The 15,103-nt window shown below is 46.6% G+C and overlaps 1 protein-coding gene across 1 annotated transcript in view; it reads left to right on the forward strand.

Annotated features, from left to right (window-relative positions):
• MYBPC3 (myosin binding protein C3) overlaps positions 1 to 15,103 on the forward strand; it is a 95,213-nt gene that overhangs the window by 62,133 nt on the left and 17,977 nt on the right. Inside the window, exons 21-23 of the mRNA XM_073541826.1 lie at positions 2,029 to 2,188; positions 3,902 to 4,006; positions 4,310 to 4,498. Coding sequence (XP_073397927.1) covers positions 2,029 to 2,188; positions 3,902 to 4,006; positions 4,310 to 4,498 — 454 coding nt within the window. The remainder of the gene's footprint in view (positions 1 to 2,028; positions 2,189 to 3,901; positions 4,007 to 4,309; positions 4,499 to 15,103) is intronic.

Here is a 15,103-nt window from a genome sequence, read left to right on the forward strand (position 1 = left end):
AGGTAGAAGAGAGTCTGAGAGTCTGTGAGTGTCTAGGTGTGCGAGGTTTCTGCGAGGATGTGCTAGTGGCTGGACATGGGGGGCAGGTGAGAAGGACAAGGATGAGAAGGTGAGTAGATGGTGGTCAGATAGAGGGAAGGGAGAGGTTGTGAGATTAGATAGGGAACAGAGGCGGGTGAAGGAAGATGAGGTCTAATGTATGTCCATCTGTTTGGGTGGCTGTGGAGGACCACTGAGTAAGTCCAAAGGATGGGGTAAGTGACAGGAGTTTGGAGGCTGCTGGCTGGTGGGTGTCAATGGGAATGTTGAAGTCCCCCATAATGATGGTGGGGATGTCAGAAGAGAGAAAATGGAGGAGCCAGGTCGAGAATTGGTCGATGAAGGCAGTGGCTGAGCCATAACTCAGTACGGCCGGGGAAGCCATGTCAGGGGGTATCAGCCAGGTCTCAGTCAGGGCCAGGAAGGAAAGGTTGCGGGAGGTAAAGATGTTGTGGAGCTTGTTGCAGATGGAGCGAGCATTCCAAAGTGCTCCAGAAAGAGGGTGTGGGGTGTGGGGGTCAGTGGCACAGGTTTTAAGTGTGAGGGATTGCGGTAGTTTTTCTTAGTGAGAGAAAGATAGGGGTGAGGATTAGTGGTATGTATGAGGCAGGGGGGGGCCAGGATTGGGGGATATGTCACCAGCAGTGAGAAGAAACAGAGAAAGGGAAAGCAGGTGGGTGAAGGAGAGTGATCGTCTTGTATTGTATGTTAGTAGGAGAGGTCTGAGGTTAAGGAGTATGTCTGCAGATAAAGTGAGGTGGGGGGGTAAGAGGGAGGGGGAGATAGTTATTTGGTTCGAGGGTGCAGGGGTTTGGGGATAGCGAAGGAGAGTGAAGATTAGTGGAGCAAAAACGGTGATGGCAAATGTGAGCATGGTTAAAGAGCCGGGGGGGCCAAAAAGAAAAAAACAAGTCAAGGAAGAAAGCAGTGGTTAGTCTTACCGTCTGACCGATTTCTGGTGTAACAGTCTGGTAATATTTCTCATGTATCACTTTAAATGATGTCACATCTGACCAAGGTCATATCTGACATGCTCTGTTCAACTTATACCATTCAAATGTCCATGAAATGAAGCCAGGTGAGGGCGGGAGGGAGGAGGAGAAGGGGGTGGAGGACGGTTCACAGCAGGGGGCAATTAACAGATTGCAGTTAATGGGACATTTGACTAGCATCAAATCTGGAGAAAAAAAGGCATAATAAGATGAAAGGAAAACACTAGGTGGGAGGAGCATGGGCAAATCAATATGCATATAGTAAGTTTGAAGTATGATACATGGAATTAAAGTCAGGGGAAAAACAGAGTACAGGCATACCAATTAAAAACAGAGGGTGAGGAATGCATGAGGGTTCAGGGGTGCAGTGGGTATTCTGGATAAAGCGGGTTCAAACGTACCAGTTAAAAACAGAGCTGTGATGTCATCGTTGTGGGATGATGCAGCTGTGATGTCATCATTGTGGGATGATGCAGACATTACTGTATGTCCAGCCAGGGATTCCAGCAGGTATCAGGGGCTTCGTAGGGCTGGGGTCCGGCGGCCACAGATTACCGTTGCTGCCATTGAGCCAGAGTCTTGCAAACCTCTTTACTCGTCTTTATTGAATACATAGGAGATCAATAGGATATAGATAGATTTGTCTGTGCCCACCAGGAGAAGCATGTTTGATAGAATTAGGGTCCTATCAAAGAAGGGGCACCTTGTTGTGGCTGGTGGGCACAGATTGGCCAATTTGTGCACGGTTATAAGAGATTTTCCGCCCTTGGACAAACTTTCGGCTACATAACACTTACACATGGTGGGTATTCTGTAAGCTGGACTGATGGGCAAAGTTTTTTCCAAAGATGGAAAACCCCCTTTAAACTAGCAAATATTGAGTGTTTGCACACACCCTGGTGTCCGCGGTATGGTGAGAGATGACAGACATTCTATCCGCTGGACAGAATGTTGCAGCCCCTTCTATGATCTGTACAGTAATAATCTTGTGCTTTAGATCATTTCAGAAGCTGCAGGCAGAGTCCATGTAGAGTGCCACCCGGACCACTGTGTGTTCACCATTGAGGGGGCAGAGAAGTCAGACGAAGGTGCATATACCGTCCTGCTGAAGAATCCAGCTGGAGAGGACAAGGCCACCATTAATGTGAAGGTTATCGGTAAGAGACCATGTGCATAGCCGTGCTGGAGATGATATGTACTCGTGTATATATATATACACTCACTGGCCACTTTATTAGGTACACCTGTCCAACTGTGTGTTAAGACTTAATTTCTAATCAGCCAATCACATGGCGGCAACTCAGTGCATTTAGGCATGTAGACATGGTCAAGACAATCTCCTGCAGTTCAAACCGAGCATCAGTATGGGGAAGAAAGGTGATTTGAGTGCCTTTGAACGTGGCATGATTGTTGGTGCCAGAAGGGCTGGTCTGAGAATTTCAGAAACTGCTGATCTACTGGGATTTTCACGCACAACCATCTCTAGGGTTTACAGAGAATGGTCCGAAAAAGAAAAAAAATCCAGTGAGCGGCAGTTCTGTGGCCGGAAATGCCTTGTTGATGCCAGAGGTCAGAGGAGAATGGGCAGACTGGTTCGAGCTGATAGAAAGGCAACAGTGACTCAAATTGCCACCCGTTACAACCAAGGTAGGCAGAAGAGCATCTCTGAACGCACAGTGCGTCGAACTTTGAGGCAGATGGGCTACAGCAGCAGAAGACCACACTGGGTACCACTCCTCTCAGCTAAGAACAGGAAACTGAGGCTACAATTTGCACAAGCTCATCGAAATTGGACAGTAGAAGATTGGAAAAACGTTGCCTGGTCTGATGAGTCTCGATTTCTGCTGCGACATTCGGATGGTAGGGTCAGAATTTGGCGTAAACAACATGAAAGCATGGATCCATCCTGCCTTGTATCAACGGTTCAGGCTGGTGGTGGTGGTGTCATGGTGTGGGGAATTTTTTCTGGGCACTCTTTGGGCCCCTTGGTACCAATTGAGCATCGTTGCAACGCCACAGCCTACCTGAGTATTGTTGCTGACCATGTCCATCCCTTTATGACCACAATGTACCCAACATCTGATGGCTACTTTCAGCAGGATAATGCGCCATGTCATAAAGCTCGAATCATCTCAGATTGGTTTCTTGAACATGACAATGAGTTCACTGTACTCAAATGGCCTCCTCAGTCACCAGATCTCAATCCAATAGAGCATCTTTGGGATGTGGTGGAACGGGAGATTCGCATCAGGGATGTGCAGCCGACAAATCTGCGCCAACTGTGTGATGCCATCATGTCAATATGGTCCAAAATCTCTGAGGAATGCTTCCAGCACCTTGTTGAATCTCTGCCACGAAGAATTGAGGCAGTTCTGAAGGCAAAAGGGGGTCCAACCCCTTACTAGCATGGTGTACCTAATAAAGTGGCCAGTGAGTGTATATACATTATTATGCTTGTCTGCGCTGTTTGGCGCTTAGTATGCCATGTTGTCCTCGGCCAGTGCTTGGGGTAAGGACTCCTATGGAGGCTACACAACTGGGGGTCACCTGTGCCTCCATTTCCACTGGTTGGGAACACTTACTTAGAGGACCTGGTGCAAGAGAACCTTCTAGGAACGTCATATATAGGTTCTCCTGGTGCAGCACAATGTTGGGGATGGGGAGGCTGATGGATTCACGCTACGTAGAACATGATGTAATATTACGCATCCAAATGGCGGTCTACACTCGTATCCATTGGCTTACCGTGTATTAACGAAACACAGACCCAGGCTGAGGCTGCTCAGACTCTATAGATGCTTAGATTAGATCCCTGTATGATTTATTTCTTTGGATCCACCCCAATCTTCTTACTGTCCTTTTTCTCACAGAGGTACCCGATCCACCCGAGGCTCCAAAGATCTTGAACATTGGAGAAGATTTCTGCACCGTTCAGTGGGAGGCACCAAAATATGATGGCGGCATGCCGATCACGGGTGAGTGATGATCAGACAAGACCAAGACCTCAATACCCCTATAACACAAGGGTGTATCACTGCTGACGGCGTGCGGGGGGAGTCCCCCATCCACAAAATGGTAACATTCATGCAGTAAGATAAATCTTGGCCATCTCCAGCAGTTCCATAGAGATTGAAGTGAGCAGCAGTATACCTCCATGACCACTGCTCCATTTATACCGGAGACACCGATCAGTGAGGGTTTTATCAGTCGGGACCCCCGCAGATATAGTCACTATCACCTATCCTTGTTGTTAACCCTTCGTATCACCGGCCCTGCAGGTTACATCTTGGAGAGGAAGAAGACGAAGAGTTACCGCTGGATGCGGCTGAACTACGACCTGGTGAAGGAGCTGACCTTCGAGTCTAAGCGTATGATTGAAGGGGTGATCTACGAGATGAGGATCTATGCTGTGAATGTCATTGGCATGTCTCGCCCCAGCCAGCCGTCTCAGCCCTTCATGCCCATTGGTACGTGGTGCTCGGTATATTATATTTTTACTTGTGTCCAGAGTTTGGGGGTCCTCAAGTCCACACTTCTGAGGTTCTCCCTCCATGGTGGTCTTTGCACACACAGAACAGATCACCAAGCACATCGAAGAGATTATTTGTGATCAATAATAGACCCCCCGGGCAGCTGATTGAGCAGAAGACAAACCAATTTGGAGGTGACTTTTTTGCAACCTTTGTGTCCGTGTCCACCTGACGATCATCATCTACCCTGTTGGGCTTGTCTGACCCTGTCTTGTACCATCGTCTCCACCTGACGATCATCATCTACCCTGTTGGGCTTGTCTGACCCTGTCTTGTACCATCGTCTCCACCTGACGATCATCATCTACCCTGTTGGGCTTGTCTGACCCTGTCTTGTACCATCGTCTCCACCTGGCGATCATCATCTACCCTGTTGGGCTTGTCTGACCCTGTCTTGTAGCATCGTCTCCACCTGACGATCATCATCTACCCTGTTGGGCTTGTCTGACCCTGTCTTGTACAATCGTCTCCACCTGACGATCATCATCTACCCTGTTGGGCTTGTCTGACCCTGTCTTGTACCATCGTCTCCACCTGACGATCATCATCTACCGTTGGGCTTGTCTGACCCTGTCTTGTACCATCGTCTCCACCTGACGATCATCATCTACCCTGTTGGGCTTGTCTGACCCTGTCTAGTACCATCGTCTCCACCTGACGATCATCATCTACCGTTGGGCTTGTCTGACCCTGTCTTGTACCATCGTCTCCACCTGACGATCATCATCTACCCTGTTGGGCTTGTCTGACCCTGTCTTGTACCATCGTCTCCACCTGACGATCATCATCTACCCTGTTGGGCTTGTCTGACCCTGTCTTGTACCATCGTCTCCACCTGGCGATCATCATCTACCCTGTTGGGCTTGTCTGACCCTGTCTTGTAGCATCGTCTCCACCTGACGATCATCATCTACCCTGTTGGGCTTGTCTGACCCTGTCTTGTTCCATCCAATTTTAAAGGGAGTAACCACTTTAGGTATGAAGATATTTTTTGAGAAGCTAATTATGGAATGTCTCCAAAATGGTCCAAGTTGTTGTTGCCCACTGAGCTGCTTGGCATCGGGGCACAACATGGCAGCGCTTGGACCTACGTGTTATGTATGGATGTCACGAGCCTCCATCGTGGCTGTAGAGTAAAGTCCATATTCCCTAATACCGAGAGACATAGCTGGGCCTTAGCCCTGGATCTAAATACTCAGACCGAGGCGAAACATCTTGTAGGCACCACCCCTGGTATCCAGCACCCATGGCACACGCCGCACTTACCCCTGTACATAGGCCTCTGTAATGGCCCAGAAGGGGACGGTGTCAGAAAAGATCACATCTGCTATGGATTTGCTAAATTGACTCTTGCTGGACCGAGCGATTTTTCCTTTTTTCATTTTTAGAGATGAAAATCTGATAAAATTAATGTGATCTTGGTAAATCCATATAAAAAAAAAAATCAAAAAACTTGATCCTTACTATTTTACGCCACAATCTGATACAATAGAGAAACCACATGTAACCGAGGAAAGATCTCGGGAAGACGCGCCTTTCTTTTCCTGCCTTATGTTCGTTGTTGCTGTGTGTTTGCACTAAAGTCACAAAAATACAGGAGAAACCACATAAAGGACAGTGAGTGCGGGGCAGACACAATGGTCGCCCCGGAACCATTCTTACTCCAGAAAAAGGGCGCAGAGACGACGATGAATCGGGGCCGTGCTGCTTCCTCGTGGCCGGACGACTCCTCAGATTTATCATATTATCTTGTGCTCTTCAGAACATGTAGAAACTCAAAGCTCAAGTATTAATGGCGTCTGCTCGATGTTCTGCGAGTCGGTATTTGAAGTCATAGGAGATATTTGAGGTCACAATTATGGTCTGTAGCAGCTGCGGCTCATGGAGACACGAGGTTTAGATGGACGCTGGTAGTATCTGTCCTGGGGATGCCACCAATATATGACAGGCAGAATAGTGAGTGCAGCTCTGGAGTATAATACAGGAGGTAACTCAGGATCAGTAATGTAATGTATGTACACAGTGACTGCACCAGCAGAATAGTGAGTGCAGCTCTGGAGTATAATACAGGATGTAACTCAGGATCAGTAATGTAATGTATGTACACAGTGACTGCACCAGCAGAATAGTGAGTGCAGCTCTGGAGTATAATACAGGATGTAACTCAGGATCAGTAATGTAATGTATGTACACAGTGACTGCACCAGCAGAATAGTGAGTGCAGCTCTGGAGTATAATACAGGATGTAACTCAGGATCAGTAATGTAATGTATGTACACAGTGACTGCACCAGCAGAATAGTGAGTGCAGCTCTGGAGTATAATACAGGATGTAACTCAGGATCAGTAATGTAATGTATGTACACAGTGACTGCACCAGCAGAATAGTGAGTGCAGCTCTGGGGTATAATACAGGATGTAACTCAGGATCAGTAATGTATGTACACAGTGACTGCACCAGCAGAATAGTGAGTGCAGCTCTGGAGTATAATACAGGATGTAACTCAGGATCAGTATTGTAATGTATGTACACAGTGACTGCACCAGCAGAATAGTGAGTGCAGCTCTGGAGTATAATACAGGATCTAACTCAGGATCAGTAATGTATGTACACAGTGACTGCACCAGCAGAATAGTGAGTGCAGCTCTGGAGTATAATACAGGATGTAACTCAGGATCAGTAATGTAATGTATGTACACAGTGACTGCACCAGCAGAATAGTGAGTGCAGCTCTGGAGTATAATACAGGATGTAACTCAGGATCAGTAATGTAATGTATGTACACAGTGACTGCACCAGCAGAATAGTGAGTGCAGCTCTGGAGTATAATACAGGAGGTAACTCAGGATCAGTAATGTAATGTATGTACACAGTGACTGCACCAGCAGAATAGTGAGTGCAGCTCTGTGGTATAATTCAGGATGTAACTCAGGATCAGTAATGTAATGTATGTACACAGTGACTGCACCAGCAGAATAGTGAGTGCAGCTCTGGAGTATAATACAGGATGTAACTCAGGATCAGTAATGTAATGTATGTACACAGTGACTGCACCAGCAGAATAGTGAGTGCAGCTCTGGGGTATAATACAGGATGTAACTCAGGATCAGTAAAGTAATGTATGTACACAGTGACTGCACCAGCAGAATAGTGAGTGCAGCTCTGTGGTATAATTCCGGATGTAACTCAGGATCAGTAATGTAATGTATGTACACAGTGACTGCACCAGCAGAATAGTGAGTGCAGCTCTGGGGTATAATACAGGATGTAACTCAGGATCAGTAATGTAATGTATGTACACAGTGACTCCACCAGCAGAATAGTGAGTGCAGCTCTGGGGTATAATACAGGATGTACAGTCATATGTAAAAGTTTGGGCACCCCTATTAATGTTAACCTTTTTTCTTTATAACAATTTTGGTTTTTGCAACAGGTATTTCAGTTTCATATATCTAATAACTGATGGACTCAGTTATATTTCTGGATTCAAATGAGGTTTATTGTACTAACAGAAAATGTGCAATCTGCATTTAAACAAAATTTGACCGGTGCAAAAGTATGGGCACCCTTATCATTTTCTTGATTTGAATACTCCTAACTACTTTTTACTGACTTCCTGAAGCACTAAATTGGTTTTGTAACCTCATTGAGCTTTGAACTTCATAGCCAGGTGTATCAAATCATGAGAAAAGGTATTTAAAGTGGCCACTTGCAAGTAGTTCTATTTGATTCTCCTATGAAGAGTGGCATCATGGGCTCCTCAAAACAACTGTCAAATGATCTGAAAACAAAGATTATTCAACATAGCTTTTCAGGGGAAGGATACAAAAAGTTGTCTCAGGGATTTAACCTGTCAGTTTCCACTGTGAGGAACATAGTAAGGAAATGGAAGAACACAGGTACAGTTCTTGTTAAGCCCAGAAGTGGCAGGCCAAGAAAAATATCAGAAGGACAGAGAAGAAGAATGGTGAGAACAGTCAAGGACAATCCACAGACCACCTCCAAAGACCGGCAGCATCATCTTGCTGCAGATGGTGTCACTGTGCATCGGTCAACAATACAGCGCATGCATAACGCCTTTTTGTATGACCAAACAACTCAATCTTTGTTTCATCAGTCCACAGGGTCTTCTTCCAAAATGTAACTGGCTTGTCCACATGTGCTTTTGCAGACCTCAGGCAACTCTGTTTGTGGCGTGCTTGCAGAAACGGCTTCTTTCGCATCACTCTCCCATACAGCTTCTCCTTGTGCAAAGTGCGCTGTATTGTTGACCGATGCACAGTGACACCATCTGCAGCAAGATGATGCTGCAGGTCTTTGGAGGTGGTCTGTGGATTGTCCTTGACTGTTCTCACCATTCTTCTTCTCTGTATTTCTGATATTTTTCTTGGCCTGCCACTTCTGGGCTTAACAAGAACTGTGCCTGTGTTCTTCCATTTCCTTACTATGTTCCTCACAGTGGAAACTGACAGGTTAAATCTCTGAGACAACTTTTTGTATCCTTCCCCTGAAAAGCTATGTTGAATAATCTTTGTTTTCAGATCATTTGAGAGTTGTTTTGAGGAGCCCATGATGCCACTCTTTATAGGAGAATCAAATAGGAGAACTACTTGCAAGTGGCCACTTTAAATACCTTTTCTCATGATTTGATACACCTGGCTGTGAAGTTCAAAGCTCAATGAGGTTACAAAACCAATTTAGTGCTTCAGGAAGTCAGTAAAAAGTAGTTAGGAGTGTTCAAATCAAGAAAATGATAAGGGTGCCCATACTTTTGCACCGGTCAAATTTTGTTTAAATGCAGATTGCACATTTTCTGTTAGTACAATAAACCTCATTTGAATCCAGAAATATAACTGAGTCCATCAGTTATTAGACATATGAAACTGAAATACCTGTTGCAAAAACCAAAATTGTGATAAAGAAAAAAGGTTAACATTAATAGGGGTGCCCAAACTTTTACATATGACTGTAACTCAGCATCAGTAATGTAATGTATGTACACAGTGACTACACCAGCAGAATAGTGAGTGCAGCTCTGGGGTATAATACAGGATGTAACTCAGGATCAGTAATGTAATGTATGTACACAGTGACTGCACCAGCAGAATAGTGAGTGCAGCTCTGGGGTATAATACAGGATGTAACTCAGGATCAGTAATGTATGTACAGTGACTGCGCCAGCAGAATAGTGAGTGCAGCTCTGGAGTATAATACAGGATGTAACTCAGAATCAGTAATGTAATGTACGTACAGAGTGACTGCACCAGCAGAATAGTGAGTGCAGCTCTGGGGTATAATACAGGATGTAACTCAGGATCAGTAATGTAATGTACGTACAGAGTGACTGCACCAGCAGAATAGTGAGTACAGCTCTGGGGTATAATACAGGATGTAACTCAGAATCAGTAATGTAATGTACGTACAGAGTGACTGCACCAGCAGAATAGTGAGTACAGCTCTGGGGTATAATACAGGATGTAACTCAGGATCAGTAATGTAATGTATGTACACAGTGACTCCACCAGCAGAATAGTAAGTGCAGCTCTGGGGTATAATACAGAATGTAACTCAGGATCAGTAATGTATGTACACAGTGACTGTACCAGCAGAATAGTGAGTGCAGCTCTGGAGTATAATACAGGAGGTAACTCAGGATCAGTAACGTAATGCATGTGCACAGTGACTGCACCAGCAGAATAGTGAGTGCAGCTCTGGAGGATAATACAGGATGTAACTCAGGATCCGTAATGTAATGTATGTACACAGTGACTGCACCAGCAGAATAGTGACTGCAGCTCTGGAGTATAATATAGGATGTAACTCAGGATCAGTAATGTATGTACACATTGACTGCACCAGCAGAATAGTGAGTGCAGCTGTGGAGTATAATACAGGATGTAACTCAGGATCAGAAATGTAATGTATGTACACAGTGACTGCACCAGCAGAATACTGAGTGCAGCTCTGGAGTATAATACAGGATGTAACTCAGGGTCAATAATGTAATGCATGTACACAGTGACTGCACCAGCAGAATAGTGAGTGCAGCTCTGGGGTATAATACAGGATGTAACTCAGGATCAGTAATGTAATGTGTTTACACAGTGACTGCACCAGCAGAATAGTGAGTGCAGCTCTGGAGTATAATACAGGATGTAACTCAGGATCAGTAATGTATGTACACATTGACTGCACCAGCAGAATAGTGAGTGCAGCTGTGGAGTATAATACAGGATGTAACTCAGGATCAGTAATGTAATGTATGTACACAGTGACTGCAGCAGCAGAATAGTGAGTGCAGCTCTGGGGTATAATACAGGATGTAACTCAGGATCAGTACAGGATAAGTAATGTATGTACACAGTGACTGCACCAGCAGAATAGAGAGTGCTGCTCTGGAGTATAATACAGGATGTAACTCAGGATCAGAAATGTAATGTATGTACACAGTGACTGCACCAGCAGAATAGTGAGTGCAGCTCTGGGGTATAATACAGGATGTAACTCAGGATCAGTAATGTAATGTATGTACACAGTGACTGCACCAGCAGAATAGTGAGTGCAGCTCTGGAGTATAATACAGGATATAACTCAGGATCAGTAATGTAATGTATGCACACAGTGACTGCACCAGCAGAATAGTGAGTGCAGCTCTGGGGTATAATACAAGATGTAACTCAGGATCAGTAATGTAATGTAATGTAATGTATGTACACAGTGAGTGCAGCAGCAGAATATTGAGCGCAGCTCCGGAGTATAATACAGGATGTGACTCAGGATCTTATAATGCCCTTTCCATTGCCATAGCGACTCTTTAGGATCACAGTCGTGTTTTGATAATGGTCCCTGTGCCATTGGGGAGACATAGTAATCATTGTAGGTGAGATGTCGTGGACATATCCAGAATATGTTTGTTCTATTCTTATGGCACCTGTGATAAAACACTCCGGGATCGCCTTTGCTGGGGTCAAAGGTCACGTGCGTTCAGCATGAAACTCAGGCGCAGAGCTGGGATTCGGGTGTAACTGACCCTGGGTCAGGTTTATTAACGGTGAAAGCAATGCAAAAGGAAATAAAACATAAAACAAATCCTTGCCTGTCCGGCACTAACTAAACAATGGACAACCTAACTACCAACTGGCGGGCTTCTCCCGTCCATCCAAACCACAGTTGCAGTGGGCACTGCTTTCACTCACGTGTGTCTCTCACACAGACAGGCTCTCTGTGTCCCCAGGCTGAGACACTCACACAACCACCTGGCATCCTTTTATATCCACCTCCCATTATTCATTAGTCACCAGGTGAGATACTGACCAGACTAGGCCACATAGGAAAGGAATCTGGGCGAGATATACCTGCCCTCATCCACTATTCCCACATGATTCTCACATATCCCCCCCCTCTGCTCAGACCACTCCGGTCGAGCAATGACACCCGCCAAACAGTGCACTCGAGACAGGGCATCTGCATTCCCCATCTGTACCCCTGGGCGGTGCTCCACCGTAAAAGTGTAGGCCTGCAGGGCAAGGAACCACCGGGTCACCCGGCTATTCTGTTCCTTGTTCAAGTGCATCCACTTGAGAGGGGCATGGTCAGTGATCAGCCTGAACTTTCGCCCACTTAATGGCGAGGCACTCTTTTTCTACGACTGCATACCTTTGCTCGTGTTTATTCAGCTTCCTGCTGAGATAGAGGACTGGGTGTTCCACTCCGTCCCTCACTTGTGACAGTACGGCCCCGATACCGGTATCAGAGGCATGCGTTTGTACCACAAACTCGCTGCGGAAGTCCGGAGTCACCAGTACGGGCTGAGAGCAAAGTGCCCGTTTTAGGCTATGGAAGGCTTCTTCAGCCGCTAAACTCCATTTAATCATGACGGAGTCTTTCCCTTTTGTAAGATCCGTCAGGGGGGTAGCGATGGCTGCAAAATTGGGTATGAACCGGCGATAATAGCCGGCGATCCCCAGTAAGGCTTGCACCTGCTTCTTGTTGAAAGGTTGTGGCCAGTCCTGAACCGCCTGAATCTTATCAACCTGGGGTTTAACAATACCCCTCCCAATTACATACCCCAAATACCGGGCTTCTTCTAGCCCGATGTGACATTTCTTGGGGTTCGCGGTTAGACCTGCCTCCCACAGGTCGTCAATCACAGCTTGTACTTTCTGGAGATGAGTCTCCCAGTCCAAGTTGTAAATGACAATGTCATCCAAATAGGCCGAAGCGTACCGCCTATGTGGCCTCAAGACTCGATCCATCAGTCTCTGGAAGGTCACCAGTGCCCCGTGCAGTCCAAACGGCATATACACATACTGAAATAAACCTTCCGGCGTAGCAAATGCCGTCTTTTCTCTGGCAGCCTCCGCCAGAGAGATCTGCCAATACCCCTTTGTTAGGTCTAGGGTCGTAATATACCGGGCTTTTCCTAACCGATCTATTAACTCGTCGACCCGGGGCATAGGGTAGGCATCAAATTTTGAGACCGCATTCAGTTTCCTGAAGTCATTGCAGAACCGGATGGTGCCGTCCAGTTTAGGAATTAGCACAATCGGGCTGGACCACGCACTGTGCGATTCCTCAATGACACCTAACTCTAACATTGCCTTCACTTCTCAGGAAACGGCTTCACGGCGCGCTTCCGGGATTCGGTAGGGCTTTACGTGAACTGTGACACCAGGTTCCGTTATGATGTCATGTTTTATTAGCGTAGTCTGCCCGGGTTTTTCTGAAAAAAACTTTTGGTTGTGAAGTAGAAACTGCCTGACCTCAGTCTTTTGCCGCTCCGAGAGAGTCTCTGCAACCCGTACCTCCGGTACGGTATGCGAGCAGACAGGACGGGCCAGCTCCGCTGACAAGGCAGACCGATCCTTCCAGGGTTTTATCAGATTTACATGATAAATCTGTTCAGGTTTCCGTTTACCTGCCTGGTATACTTTGTAGTTTACTTCACCAACTCTTTCCTTGATCTCAAAGGGGCCCTGCCACTTTGCCAGGAACTTACTGTCCACCGTGGGGACCAGGATCAACACCCTATCTCCGGGTGCAAACGTACGGATCTTGGCGCCCCTATCATAGATTCTTTTTTGGGCTCCTTGAGCCTGCATCATGTGTTCTTTGACAATAGGCATAACAGCCGCAATACGGTCCTGCATTTGGGATACGTGATCTATCACTGTTTTAAACGGAGTGACCTGACCCTCCCAGGTTTCTTTTGCAACGTCTAACAGTCCGCGAGGACGTCGGGCGTACAATAACTCGAAAGGTGAGAATCCCGTGGAAGACTGGGGTACTTCCCTGATGGCAAAAAGCAAATACGGAAGTAAATAGTCCCAGTTCTTCCCATCCTTGTCTATCACCTTTCTCAGCATCTGCTTCAGAGTTTTATTGAACCGTTCGACCAACCCGTCTGTTTGAGGGTGATACACGGATGTGCATAACGGTTCGATCTGTAACAATCGGCAGAGCTCCTTCATTACCCTGGACATAAAGGGGGTCCCCTGGTCGGTGAGTATCTGTTTTGGTATACCGACCCGACTAAACACATGCACCAGTTCCTTGGCAATCGTCTTGGTGGCCGTGTTACGCAAAGGGATGGCCTCCGGGTAACGAGTGGCATAATCCAAGATGACCAGGATATGTTGGTGTCCATGTGCAGACCGTGGAAGGGGCCCAACTAAATCCATCCCAATCCTCTCAAACGGGACTTCAATAATAGGTAGGGGTACCAAAGGGCTACAGAACCGGGGCTTAGGTGCAGAGGCTTGGCAGTCAGGACAAGTCTCACAATATACACGAATATCGTGATGAATGCCTGGCCAAACAAAACAGTGTAATATCCTTTCGGTGGTTTTCTGGACTCCCAGGTGACCTCCCATCACATGTCCGTGGGCCAGGTCCAGCACCTGCCGCCGGTAGGGTTTTGGCACGACTAATAGTTGCACCGTATCTTCCCCCTTTTTCTCTATCTGATAGAGTAAATCATTCTCCAGAACCATGTAAGGATATGCCAGCCTAGAGACAGGTTCTACAGGTACCCCATTTATCACTTTTACATTTGTCCTAGCCTGAGAAAGGGTAGGATCCTTTATTTGCTCGCTTTGGAAGTCATCTTTCTGAACTTCCAAATCCGGCAAACGGGGAGGTGGACGGCTGTCGGCCTCCTCCTCTTGCCCGGACTCCTCCGTATCACCCGTCGTGACTGAAAACGGGAACTGCAGGTCATTTCCAGCAGACTCTTCCCCCGAGTCTTCCGGGGAGACCTCTTCCAGGGGTTCGGGACCCACACACGCCCTGGGAGAAGAATCATGTACACTATTACCCGAGGGCATCAACTGATTCTCCCACAATTGCCAGAAGTGGGGAAAATCCCGGCCCAGGATCACATCATGCAATAACGCCGGGACGAGTCCCACTTTATGTTGCACAGACCCATAGGAAGTAGTAATGTATATGACCGTGGTGAGGTACGAGCAGGTGTCTCCATGCACACACGTTACAGAAAATTTGTCTGATGGTCCAGTCGGGGCTGACAACAGACTGGCCTTC

The sequence above is a fragment of the Dendrobates tinctorius genome, unplaced genomic scaffold (assembly GCF_039654945.1).
Source record: "Dendrobates tinctorius isolate UK_male_01 unplaced genomic scaffold, ASM3965494v1 ptg000124l, whole genome shotgun sequence".
NCBI classification, from domain to species: domain Eukaryota; kingdom Metazoa; phylum Chordata; class Amphibia; order Anura; family Dendrobatidae; genus Dendrobates; species Dendrobates tinctorius.